Source organism: Aquarana catesbeiana, linkage group LG01, assembly GCF_042186555.1.
Source record: "Aquarana catesbeiana isolate 2022-GZ linkage group LG01, ASM4218655v1, whole genome shotgun sequence".
Taxonomy (NCBI): domain Eukaryota; kingdom Metazoa; phylum Chordata; class Amphibia; order Anura; family Ranidae; genus Aquarana; species Aquarana catesbeiana.
In genome coordinates this window covers 580,876,549-580,890,202 of record NC_133324.1, presented here as the reverse complement: position 1 = coordinate 580,890,202, position 13,654 = coordinate 580,876,549, and the positions used below count along the sequence as shown (strand labels likewise).

The 13,654-nt window shown below is 43.4% G+C and overlaps 1 protein-coding gene across 1 annotated transcript in view; it reads left to right on the top strand.

The window, feature by feature from the left end:
- The first annotated feature begins 6,792 nt into the window (after window positions 1–6,792).
- LOC141106924 (17-beta-hydroxysteroid dehydrogenase 13-like) overlaps window positions 6,793–13,654 on the top strand; it is an 80,202-nt gene continuing 73,340 nt past the window's right edge. Inside the window, exon 1 of the mRNA XM_073597852.1 lies at window positions 6,793–7,190. Coding sequence (XP_073453953.1) covers window positions 6,981–7,190 — 210 coding nt within the window. The 5' untranslated portion in view covers window positions 6,793–6,980. The remainder of the gene's footprint in view (window positions 7,191–13,654) is intronic.

Sequence of the window (13,654 nt, the reverse complement as noted above, 5' to 3'; positions counted from 1 at the left end):
GTTGGAATATCTGTTATCTGTATACAGACGTGGAGGAAGTGGTATATGACGGAAGCACTCAAGCGGAGTGTGGGGCGTTCCGTGACAATAAGTACCGTATTTATCGGCGTATAACACGCACCCCAATTTAGGAGGGAATTTTAAGGAAAAAAAAACTTTTAGGAGGGAAGTTGAAGGGAAAAAAACTTACATTTAAATGCCCATCATTGCAGCCTTCTCAGTGCAGCCTTGCCCCAGTGCAGCCATGTCAGTGCAGCCTTCCCCAGTGCAGCCTTGTCAGTGCAGCCATGTCAGTGCAGCCTTGTCAGTGCAGCCATGTCAGTGCAGCCTTGTCAGTGCAGCCATGTCAGTGCAGCCTTGTCAGCGCAGCCTTGTCAGTGCAGCCTTCCCCAGTGCAGCCTTGCCCCAGTGCAGCCTTCGATCCCCTGTCCCTGCCATCCTGGGCTTCAAAATCGCCGACCGCGATTTGAAAATGGCGCCGCCGGTGCCGAAATACACAGAGCCGGTCCTCGGCTCTTTCCGGCGGCTCTCGTTCACTTTCGGCTCCACTCGTAGTCCCGAGCGGAGCTATCCGAACCTAGCCGAGTAGGTTCGGATAGCTCTGCTCGGGACTACGAGTGGAGCCGAAAGTGAACGAGAGCCACTGGAAAGAGCTGAGGACCGGCTCTGTGTATTTCAGCGCCGGCGGCGCCATTTTCAAATCGCGGTCGGCGATTTTGAAGTTGTGACAGCTCGGGATCGCAGGGGATCGGTGTATAACACGCACCTGCGACTTTCCCCTGATTTTAAGGGGAAAAAAGTGCGCGTTATACGCCGATAAATACGGTATTTGGTCACCTACAAACAAGCAAGATTTCTGGCTCTCACAGACCTGTATCTTCTTCTTTAAGAGGCTCCTCTGTCCTCCACTCATTACCTGTATTAATGGCACCTGTTTGAATTTGTTATCAGTATAAAAGACACCTGTCCACAACCTCAAACAGTCACACTCCAAACTCCACTATGGTGAAGACCAAAGAGCTGTCGAAGGACACCAGAAACAAAATTGTAGACCTGCACCAGGCTGGGAAGACTGAATCTGCAATAGGCAAGCAGCTTGGTGTGAAGAAATCAACTGTGGGAGCAATAATTAGAAAATGGAAGACATACAAGACCACTGATAATCTCCCTTGATCTGGGGCTCCACGCAAGATCTCACCCCGTGGGGTCAAAATGATCACAAGAATGGTGAGCAAAAATCCCAGAACCACAAGGGGGAACCTAGTGAATGACCTGCAGAGAGGGGGGGGTGCATGTCCACGCAAGATCTCACCCCGTGGGGTCAAAATGATCACAAGAATGGTGAGCAAAAATCCCAGAACCACACGGGGGGACCTAGTGAATGACCTGCAGAGAGCTGGGACCAACGTAACAAAGGCTACCATCAGTAACACACTATGCCGCCAGGGACTCAGATCCTGCAGTGCCAGACGTGTCCCCCTGCTTAAGCCAGTAAATGTCCGGGCCCGTCTGAGGTTTGCTAGAGAGCATTTGGATGATCCAGAAGAGGATTGGGAGAATGTCATATGGTCAGATGAAACCAAAGTAGACCTGTTTGGTAGAAACACTCGTCGTGTTTGGAGGAGAGAGAATGCTGAGTTGTAACCAAAGAACACCATACCTACTGTGAAGCATGGGGGTGGCAACATCATGCTTTGGGGCTGTTTCTCTGCAAAGGGAACAGGATGACTGATCCGTGTACATGAAAGAATGAATGGGGCCATGTATCGTGAGATTTTGAGTGCAAACCTCCTCCCATCAGCAAGGGCATTGAAGATGAAACGTAGCTGGGTCTTTCAGCATGACAATGATCCCAAACACACCGCCCGGGCGAGGGGTGGCTTCGTAAGAAGCATTTCAAGGTTTCAATAGAAAACCTTTGGAGGGAGTTGAAAGTCTGTGTTTCCCAGCGACAACCCCAAAACATCACTGCTCTAGAGGAGATCTGCATGGAGGAATGGGCCAACATACCAGCAACAGTGTGTGACAACCTTGTGAAGACTTACAGAAAACTTTGACCTCTGTCATTGCCAACAAAGGATATATAACAAAGTATTGAGATGAACTTTTGATATTGACCAAATACTTATTTTCCACCATAATTTGCAAATAAATTCTTTCAAAAATCAGACAATGTGATTGTCTGGAATTGTTTCCACATTTTGTCTCTCATAGTTGAGGTATACCTATGATGACAATTACAGGCCTCTCTCATCTTTTTAAGTGGGAGAACTTGCTGTCCTGAAATAGTTTAGTTTTTTCTCATCTTTAAGTATATAGTAGCACAAAGAAAATATCTATACACATGACACATTTAATACTTTCCTTTTTTAAATATAGGTAGATAGATATATAGGTGAATGCACTGTACCTTTATGTATTCATCCTGCATCACTTTGATGAGAGCGCTGCAGTTCTCCGGTATAATGAGTCCTAGAGCTAGAGGTGAGATGTCAATGCTAAACTTTAAATCATGCAGGCTTCTCCCTGTCGCAAGGAACCGTAATCTTTGTTCTGTGCTGATTGCATCCCCCAGAAAGGTATTCCTTTTTTTGAATGTATGGGGTCAGGGCAGTCAAGAGTTGGTGGAAGCACTCACTATTCATTGGTAGATAATTTCAAAAGTCATCTGGGTTTTTTTTCTGTAATCTACACAGGAGAGACATGTGAAAAACTTGGTTATGGTTGTGTAGCCATTTTTTTGAACCATATGCTTAGCTTCCTCTTTTTTTTTTTATAACTACTGAAAGAGATTGAATTTGCATGTCATCTGGAATGGAGTCCATTGTTGCAATTCAAGCGTATATACTGAATGATTCTTCAAACAATGAACAAAAACTGTAGCAGTCCAAACATATATGTTACCACTTCCATACCGCGCAAATTCCAGCACGCCTCTCCTACATGTAAAAATCATAATTTTTTTGCTAGAAAATTACTCAGAACTCCCAAATATTATATATATATATATATATATATATATATATATATATATATATATATATATATATATATATATATATATATATATATATATTTAGCAGACACCCTAGGGCAGTGATGGCGAACCTTGGCACCCCAGATGTTTTGGAACTACATTTCCCATGATGCTCAACTACACTGCAGAGTGCATGAGCATTATGGTAAATGTAGTTCCAAAACACCTGGGGTGCCATTACTGCCCTAGGGAATAAAATGGCGGCCATTGCAACGTTTTATGTCACACATTATCTGCGCAGGACTTTTTCAAACGCAGTTTTTTTGGAAAAAAAACATTTTCATGAATAAAAAAAACAAAAAGCAAAAAAAACAGTAGTTAGCCCAATTTTTTTGTATAATGTTACCTCACATGTCTTGCTTTAAAATTGCGCACACTGGTGGTATGGCGCCAAACTTTGGTACTTAAAAATCTCCATAGGTGACGCTTTAAATTTTTTTAACAGGTTACATGTTTAGAGGAGGTCTAGCGCTAAAATTATTGCTCTCGCTGTAACATTCGTGGTGATACCTCACATGTGTGGTTTGAACGTTGTTTACATATGCGGACGCAGCTTATGTATGCATTCACTTCTGCGTGCGAGCTCACGGGGACAGGGACGCTTTAATTTTTTTTGGTAATTTTTATTTCTTTTTACACTTTTTTAGACTTTCCCTTTAAAAAAAAAAAATTTGATCACTTTTATTCCTATTACAAGGCATGTAAACATGCTTTGTAATAGGAATAGTGTGTGGCAGGTCCTCTTTATGGAAAGATGTGGGGTCTCTCCTCCAGGTGAAAAGCATCAGATCAGGGCCTCCGAGAGTCAGAGATTGCCGGGGACCATCTGTCCCTCGGTTTTCTCTATGGCTTCCTTCCAGCGCTGGAGGATACCTTCTCTGGGTTCTCGATCGCATGGGAGAGCTCGAAGAAACATCGGAGGGCCGTGGGGGGGGGGGCAAAGTGGTTTCGATATCATGACTGGGGGGGTGCGCATCGCGGCGATTGTTGTTGTGGTGTGTCAGTCTGACACACCGCAACTCCAATCTAGGTAAAGAGTCTCTGACAGAGACTCTTTACCACGTGATCAGACGTGTCCAATCACGGCTGATCACAATGTAAATGGGAAGAGCCGTTGATCGGCTTTTCCTCACTCGCGTCTGTCAGACGCCAGTAGAGGAGAGACGATCGGATGCGCCTCTGACAGGGGGGGTCTGCGCTGATTGATCAGCGCAGCCCCCCCCGAGGATGCCCACACTGGACCACCAAGGATGCCACCAGGAATGTCACCACCAGGTATGCCACCCTAGACCAGCAGGGATGCCAATCAGTGCCTGCAATCGATGCCAATCAGTGCCCACAATGGGCATCGCTGATTGACAGGCATTATTGTTTGGCACTGATTGGCATCCATCAGTACCATCTATTAGTGTACATCAGTGCCATCTATCAGTGCCCATCCATGCCGCCTACCAGTGCCCATCTCTGCCGCCTATCAATGCCACCTATGTGTACCCATCAGTACCACGTATGTGCACCCATCAGTGCTGCATATCAGTGCCACCTATTAGTTCCCCATCAGTATCGAATATTAGTGCCCATCATCAGTGCCCATCAGTGCCACCTCATTGGTGCCACCTCATTGGTGCCCATCAGTGCCCATCAATGAAGGAGAAAACTTACTTATTTACAAAGTTTTGTAACAGAAACAAAAAAATTAAAATTTTCAGTCTTTTTTTATTTGTTTAGCAGAAAAAAAAATCCCAGAGGTGATCAAATACCACCAAAAGAAAGCTCTATTTGTAGGACCAAAATGATAAAAATTTAGTTTGGGTACAGTGTAGCATGACCGCGCAATTGTCATTCAAAGTGCGACAGCGCTAAAAGCTGAAAATTGGTCTGTGCAGGAAGGTGTATAAGTGTCCTGTATTGAAGTGGTTAAGCAAAAGACAAATTAAACTGAAGAATTGCAATGATGTTCCACAAACTAATGTGCAACTAATATTAAATAAACTCTTAGATTATAAGCTCTAACAAGCAGGGCCCTCTGATTCCTCTTGTACCAAATTGTAATGTAACTGTAATGTCTGCCTTCATTATGTTAAGCGCTGTGCAAACTGTTGGTGCTATAGATATCCTGTATAATAATAATACTAAACTATTTTATAAGCACTGTAGTTAAGAATTAAAGGATAATTCCACTTTCGTGTAAAAAAAATTAGCAAATAAAAAAATAATAATATGGCATATACAATCTCGACACAAGGTATTTTGTAATTGAATGTTATTAAAAACTGACTTTCCTTTCCAATCTGTAGCATTGTAAATTTCTGCAAAATGCACTGCAATATGGCTATTTAAAGGTGTTCTACATACAGATGGTGTACAGAAGCCCCCCCCCAGATTTTTTTAATGTTATTTAAGAAACATTTTTCATACAAAAGAAAAATAAAGCGATACATGCCACACAGCAAATGTGAACAGGGTAATACATAGAGAAAAAGGGAACATTAGAAGGTATCAAGAGAATCTCGATGTTTAACCTCAATAACAAGGCTGTACCATTTTCTATGAGAGGGAAATCAAAGTTTCATTGTGATCTGTTGGGACGCCTGGAGATCCACTTAGTGGGCACCTGTTCTTTCCATCTTCCCCGCCTCTCTACAACTCCCGGGTAGAGTCTGCTCTGCATCTGGGATGTCCCCCTCATGGCCTGCTACACATTTGGAAGTTTTAGTTATTGAATTTTTATTATAAGTTCATTATATTTTATCTACGCGAAGGGTTTTGGACATTTCATAACTATGTAAGTTGCTAACATGAAGCCGGATGGGATTTTTTCAAATTCATTTTTTATACCTTTTAACCTCTCATGTGATTTCTATCTTTAGATATCCCTGTGTGCTTCTCCTGAGGAAGCAAGTTTTTATCTGGCGAAACGCATAGAGAATTTAAGCACAGACCATCTTGATTGATGGACAGCATCAGCTCAGTTGTCATATGTTGAGGTCTTTTCAAACTTGAAGGTTTTTGAATGCCATTTGATGATGTTTTTTCACTGTTGGTATACATGTATAATGATACGTGTTTTATAATATATGTATTTTTTCATGTAATACATTTTCTTATATTTTACCTTGGTGACTCGACAAAAGTCCCATGGGCTATAGATAGTTGTGATGTAAGTGCAAATATGGGTTCGCCAGGCACCATAGCTTCCGCATCCAACCTGGGTACCCCAGGGTGCGTAAAAATTATAACTGAGGATTGAGGCTACCCATCTGCGGAATGAGAGCCTACCCAAACCTGGTGGGCCATCCTTCTGCGAGGGGCATCTCAATGGCAGCAAAACATGGGCCCCTGGACTATCTGCTTAAAGGTTGACTGAGATACTGATAACATATAAACGTAAAAAAAAGAAAAACAACGTAGTACATAAGCAGAATGGGCTTATTCAAACTGCAAAGGCCACAAAGAAAAGTACAAAAACAAGACTGGGGTAATGGCTGCATTGTTCAAGTAGGTACTTTCAGCGAGGGCTTTCAGATCTCGCTCCCACTAAGCCACATTGAAAAGTGAAGTTAAAGATAATCAACCATTTAAAGATGCATAAAGAGTAGAGATAAGAACCGAAGAACCCGGGGAGTGCTGGGCAAAGTTTCATTTTTAGTTTTGACGATCATGTACCTTTAATTAAATTTGACAAGAAAAGGTTGTGTGAAATTATTTAGTTAATCACCTATAATTGCCTTGATATAAAAACCAGTAGAGCAAACACCGCGTATAGAAATCTTCACAGATGTTAATCATTCAATGGCTGTTACCAGATTTTACATGCTGTTCTTGGCTTGTGTAATATCTTTGGCACCAACACATGTTTGTTTAATATTAGCAAGGCTGCTTTATAAGTCCAGCAGAAAAGATTCTGACGTGGACATTGTATACTTAGACTCAGAGTGGAAACATGGCGATCATTCTAGACTTTATAGCTCTGTTTTTCATTGCCATTTACTCATACCTGGAGGCCTTTGTCAAATTATTTATTCCAGCAAAAAAGAAATCTGTTAGTGGAGACATTGTATTGATTACTGGATCTGGACATGGAATTGGGCGACTTGTAGCCCTGGAGTTTGCCAAATTACAAAGCATTGTGGTGTTATGGGATATCAACAAGGTAAGTAAATGAGTATTGTATTTCAATTATTGTTAGGTTATTATATCATATGCCAATGTGTTTACAAATATATGTACAGGCTGTATGCATAACAGTGTCATTGTACTGGCTTAGTATTTTAGATATTATATAAAAAAAAGTAAAAACATTTCTATCGAAATTACTTTGTACGAGAGGTTTTGTATTTCAGAAAAAAAATAGATAGTTAAAAGTGAACAGGTGTCTGTGCTAGTGTAATACACTCCTCACTCAATTGTTTAACAATCCAGTGTGTATATACAGCAGGCTGTTGCATACCGACAATGCAAATGTACAGCAAAGAGTATATATATATATATATATATATATATATATATATATATATATATATAAACCTCCGTACCATGGCTGAGCGTGGGTTTTGTGTGAGACCGAAGCACTAATTGGCTGCCTATCACTAAGTAGCCAGTTAGCTTCTCTACTTTACCTACACCCACTTGAAAGCTAGGTGGAAGGGTAGTGAGGCAGTGACCAACTTACCCTACAAGCTCAACCCCTCCTCCTTGTCTGACTAATAAATTGCAATATGTGAATCTTGGCATTTGTCATGAAATATATACGAGTGGGCACAAAAAACAAAACAAAAACATAGCTGTAATGTATTGTCGGATCCCGGCAATATAGATAAAAATACAAAAAAAAAAAAAAAAAAATGGCGTGGCTGTTCCCACCCCCCCCCCCAAAATCCATACCAGGCCCTTCAGGTCTGGTATGGATATTAAGGGGAACTCCGCACCCAAATTTAAAAAAAAATGGTGTGGGGTCCCCCAGGCCCTATATAACCCTGAACAGCAGTATATATACTATACGGCCTGCCCTATATATCCTGACGAAAATTGGGCTTTAGGTGTTGGTGGTACCAGAACACTGTAAGCCTTCACAGTTACTCTTGTTGGGCACAGGAACGGGCCCTGCTGTGAAACATATCAAGAATTGTAATTACATGCCCCTGTTAAACAGGGGCAGAAAAATTGGGCCTTGGGTGGTGGTGCCACAACACTGTAACCCCTCACAGATACTCGTGTCGGGTGCTGGAACGGGCCCTGCTGTGAAATATTATATCAAAAGTTGTAATTATACGCTCCTGTTAAACAGGGGCAGAAAAATTGGGCCTTGGTTGGTGGTGGTGGTGCCACAACACTGTAACCCCTCACAGATACTCTTGTTGGGCGCAGGAACGCGCCCTGCTGTGAAACATGACTGCCAGTTTCTTGTCCTTCTGTGGCACCTACTCTCTCTAGGCTCACTTTACTTCCTTCCTGAACCTGGGAACCAACATCGGAGCCTTCAAATCGCTGAGCATCCTCCAGCAGCATATAACCGACACTGTGGTCGAATAATTCTGGGGATTCCTCCATGATGGTCAGGCTACGGAAGGAGTGAATGTGGACAAGGAGCCAGTGGAATAGGCCGCTTTAGCAGCTGCGTTGGAAGGCAAACTACTCTGAACCTGGGTGACAGTGGATGAGGACGGCTTTGTAGTCCACTTCAACTCTTCTGCATGTTGTGGCTCAATAGCACAGCCAGCAGCAGCAAAAAAGAAGGACAAGCATGCCCCACGGTCACCTACAGAGGATGCACAATGTCCACGACCACCACTGTTGACTGTAGATACAGAGGCTGCTTGCCCTCTTTTAGTGGCCTGTGAGCGTCTGCCTCTTCTTGTTGGCTTTCCGGACATGATGTATTTTTTGTTTTGCAACACCACACTATACTCTATTAGATACTGTGTACACCACCTGAAGTGTATTAGAGAGTGTACAATGGCTGCACTGTATTGTATACTGTGTACACCACCAGAAGTGTAGTAGAAACTATACATGTTTGAAGGCTGGCCGCAGGCTAGCCTGGATTTTTAGGAGGAGTCTGAGGGCTATATATCCCTCCTCCTCCTCCATCAGATCCTTTGTCGGATCATTTCCGGGTCACGCTGACACGCGTTACTTCCGGGTCCCTGCTGAGCAACGGTCGGCGGCAACAGTGGTGGTAGTTCCTCTCTCGGTGCACCACCGAGGAGACGAAATATTCTTTTCACCAAAGGATATCCGGCATCATGAGGGGGCCGCCCGCCCACTTCTCCCGGTGTTTCACGCCTGGGGGGGTGATCGGCCGCCCGGCCGCTCCTCTCTCCCCATGCAAAATCCGGCATCCGCTTCTGCCAGTGTTCACGCCAGGGGAGGGGGGTGATTTGCCGCCCGCCAGCTCCTCTCTCCCCATGCAGATCCAGCATCACGAAGGGGCCGCCTGCCCGTGCTCATGCCGGGGGGGCTGGGGGCGATGTCCGGCCCCCGTTTTCCCGATGACATGGAGGACTGTCTGCCCTCGTTACATGCTCTATCTGGCATCTTCGAGGGGGCGCCGCCTGCTTTCTTCGGTGCTCACGCTGGGGGGAGGGGGGGTGTCCGTTCTCCCTCTTCTCCCTAGTCACGCCAGCATGGGGGGGTGTATCGTCCGTGTATTTTCCTGTCGTAGCAGTTTCCTGGGTAGCTTTCTTTCATAGCATCGTCCTGTCATAGCGTTTAGTTCGCAGCATTCCTGTCAGCTAGTGCTCACATCCAGGGTCTGTCACGTCTATGGATCCATAAGGGCTGAGGTTTAGTTTTAAATGTTTGACCACAATCATCTCGCCCATAACATACGTCATACGGTGCACGTTCATTTCATTACAACTGTATGACTACCCACCACGGTCTGTGGGTACACGAGCCCTGAGGGTTTCAGTTTGCTATCTGTCTCTGTTTTCTGTCGTAGCCTTTCATTTCATAGCATTTCTGTTAGCTAAGGCTCACATCCAGAGTCTGTCACGTCTACGGATCCATACGGGCTGAGGTTTCATTTTTAAGTTATTGTCGTCCCATAATCTTCTCGCCCGTATACCATACGTCACACATGCACATTCACCTTTACATCTTTACTACTACCCACCACGGTCTGTGGGTACATCAGCCCCGAGTGTTCATTTTTAATTACCTGTCTTGGTGCTGCAGGTTGCTCAGGCTCGCTTACTGCATACACTAGGGTGGTGTTGTCATTAGGTTCACATTCACTCGCTGTTGGTCTTGTCATTTCTGCACCTACATCCTCATACTTGTCAGGTACAAAGGGGTGTTGTTCATGGGTTGGTTGTCGGTTCTCTTTTCTCTAGTTTGTGTTTCCTTAGATCGGGGCAAGATGCGTGTTCCGGAAGCGACAAATTCTCATTCGTCTCTCCATCGTGGCATGGGGGTTCAGTGCATGGTAGCACTCCATCAGGTAGGGGTGGGACCATACCAAACTCATAGCTGAGTTTTATCACTGGTGTACCCCTCTCCTGGCCTCAGCTGGAGGCAGTATTTTTTAGGCTGTTATTCCTAACTCCATCCCAACCTCTTCCATCCACCAGCAGAACATGTTTCTACGCATGTTTCTTAACCCAGTTTCATGCGGTACTTAATATGCTCTTACGCCCATGCTATAATTGTTAGGCAGGATGGAGGGGATCATAGCCCGCTCGGCTAGAGCGGAGGTGTCAGTGGCGACCCCGGCTCCTGCTCTTCTCTGGGCGCCTGCAGGCCATGTTGGCATTTCTTCACAGTGGCATGTGGAACTAGGGGCTAGCCTGGTCACAGGTGATCGATCTGGCCTATGGTTCTTTATCCAGAGTATTCTGAGGGCTTCTACCAAGGGTGGGAAGGTTTCATAGGTTCGTGTCTCTGGCTTTCGCTGCATATTGCCTCTGTATCAAGTATCTATCAGGTGACCAGCATTTCAGGCCCCTACAAACTCCTGTCAGTCTGTCCATTCTTTGCAACTCACCCTCTCTAAGCCATGATAAGGGTAGTCGGGATGTTCTCTTGGCATGGCTACCAGTTACCGGCCAGGTTTTCGTGGTGTTTCAGACTTCCTGTCTCCTACCCTTGGCTCAGTTACCAGTTAGTGCTCTAGGCGATTCCCTTTTGCTACGCTCACAACTTCTCCACGTTTACTATAGAGGCACAAGCTAGGGGTTCATGGTCATTACCGTACCGCAGGAACGGTATCAGATTTAAGTATACGTTCCTTCTCTGCAATATTCCTCTGGTCAGCTCTTCCTCCCTTCCCCATGCATCCTCTCACCACGAACAGTTCGTTCTCATATCCAGGTTTACCTTCCATATTAGGCTCATATCCTTTAATCCTTTTCTGGATATTTGTCAGGATCGGAGGCAACTTTGGGGTCCCTTCTTTCATCATCGCCTGCACTGTATTAGCAACTGTACACCAATGCACTGTAGATTTAGGCTACACTGAATGCAGAGTGTATATATATATATATATATATATATATATATATATATATATATATATATATATATATATATATATATATACATATACACACCCACATACATACATACATACATATATATATATATATATATATATATATATATATACACACACACTAGACTGTATATACAGTTGTGCTCGTGAGTTTATATACCCTGGCAGAATTTATGATTTCTTGCCCATTTTTCAGAGAATATGAACGATAACTCAAAAACTTTTCTTTCACTCATGGTTAGTGTTTGGCTGAAGCCATATATTATCAATCAACCGTGTTTATGCTTTTTAAATCATAGTGGCAACAGAAACTACCCAAATGACCCTGATCAAAAGTTTAGATACCCCAGTTCTTAATACCATGTATTGCCCCCTTTAACATCAATACTTGAAGTATTTTGTGGTATTTGTGGATGAGGCTCTTTTTTTCCAGGAGACACACTTAAAAGGGGTTGTAAACCCTCAAGGTTTTTCAACTTAATGCATTCTATGCATTAAACACTTCCCACTTCCTGCCCCCTTCCTGACCAGAGCACTTTTTACAATTTGGCACTGCGTCGCTTTAACTGCTAATTGCGCGGTCATGGAATGCTGTACCCAAACGAAATTTGCATCCTTTTCTTCCCACAAATAGAGCTTTCTTTTGATGGTATTTGATCACCTCTGCGGTTTTTATTTTTTGTGCTATAAGCGGAAAAAGACCAAAAATTTTGAAAAAAAAATGATGTTTTCAACTTTTTGTTATAAAAAAAATCCAATAAACTCAATTTTAGTCATACATTTAGGCCAAAATGTATTCGGCCACATGTCCTTGGTAAAAAAAATGTCAATACGCATATATTTATTGGTTTGCGCAAAAGTTATAGCGTTTACAAACTAGGGTACATTTTCTGGAATTTACACAGCTTTTAGTTTATGACTGCCTATCTTATTTCTTGAGGTGCTAAAATGGCAGGGCAGTACAAACCCCCCCAAATGACCCCATTTCGGAAAGTAGACACCCCAAGGAAATTGCTGAGAGGCATGTTAAGCCCATTGAATATTACATTTTTTTTGTCCCAAGTGATTGAATAATGATATAAAAATAAAAAAATGTTTACAAAAAGTTGTCACTAAATGATATATTGCTCACACATGTCATGGTTATATGTGGAATTGCGCCCCAAAATACATTTAGCTGCTTCTCCTGAGTATGGGGATACCACATGTGTGGGACTTTTTGGGAGCCTAGCCGCGTACGGGGCCCCGAAAACCAAGCACCGCCTTCAGGCTTTCTAAGGGCATAAATTTTTGATTTCACTCCTCACTACCTATCACAGTTTTGAAGGCCATAAAATGCCAAGATGGCACAACCCCCCCCCCAAATGACCCCATTTTGGAAAGTAGACACCCCAAGCTATTTGCTGAGAGGCATGTTGAGTCCATGGAATATTTTATATTTTGACACAAGTTGCGGGAAAATGACAAACTTTTTTTTTTGCACAAAGTTGTCACTAAATGATATATTGCTCAAACATGCCATGGGCATATGTGGAATTACACCCCAAAATACATTCTGCTGCTTCTCCTAAGTACGGGGATACCACATGTGTGGGACTTTTTTGGATATCACTCCTCACTACCTATCACAGTTTTGAAGGCCATAAAATGCCAAGATGGCACAAAACCCCCCCAAATGACTCCATTTTGGAAAGTAGACACCCTAAGCTATTTGCTGAGAGGCATGGTGAGTATTTTGCAGCTCTCATTTGTTTTCGAAAAGGAAGAAAGACAAGAAAAATGTTTTTTTTTTCTTTTTTCAATTTTCAAAACTTGTGACAAAAAGTGAGGTCTGCAAAATACTCGCCATGCCTCTCAGCAAATAGCTTGGGGTGTCTACTTTCCAAAATGGGGTAATTTGGGGGGGGGGGGGTTGTGCCATCTGGGCATTCCATGGCCTCCGAAACTGTGATAGGCAGTGAAGAGTGAAATAAAAAATTTACACCCTTAGAAAGCCTGAAGGCGGTGCTTGGTTTTCGGGGTCCCGTACGCAGCTAGGCTCCCAAAAAGTCTCACACATGTGGTATCCCCGAACTCAGGAGAAGCAACAGAATGTATTTTGGGGTGTAATTTAACATATTCCC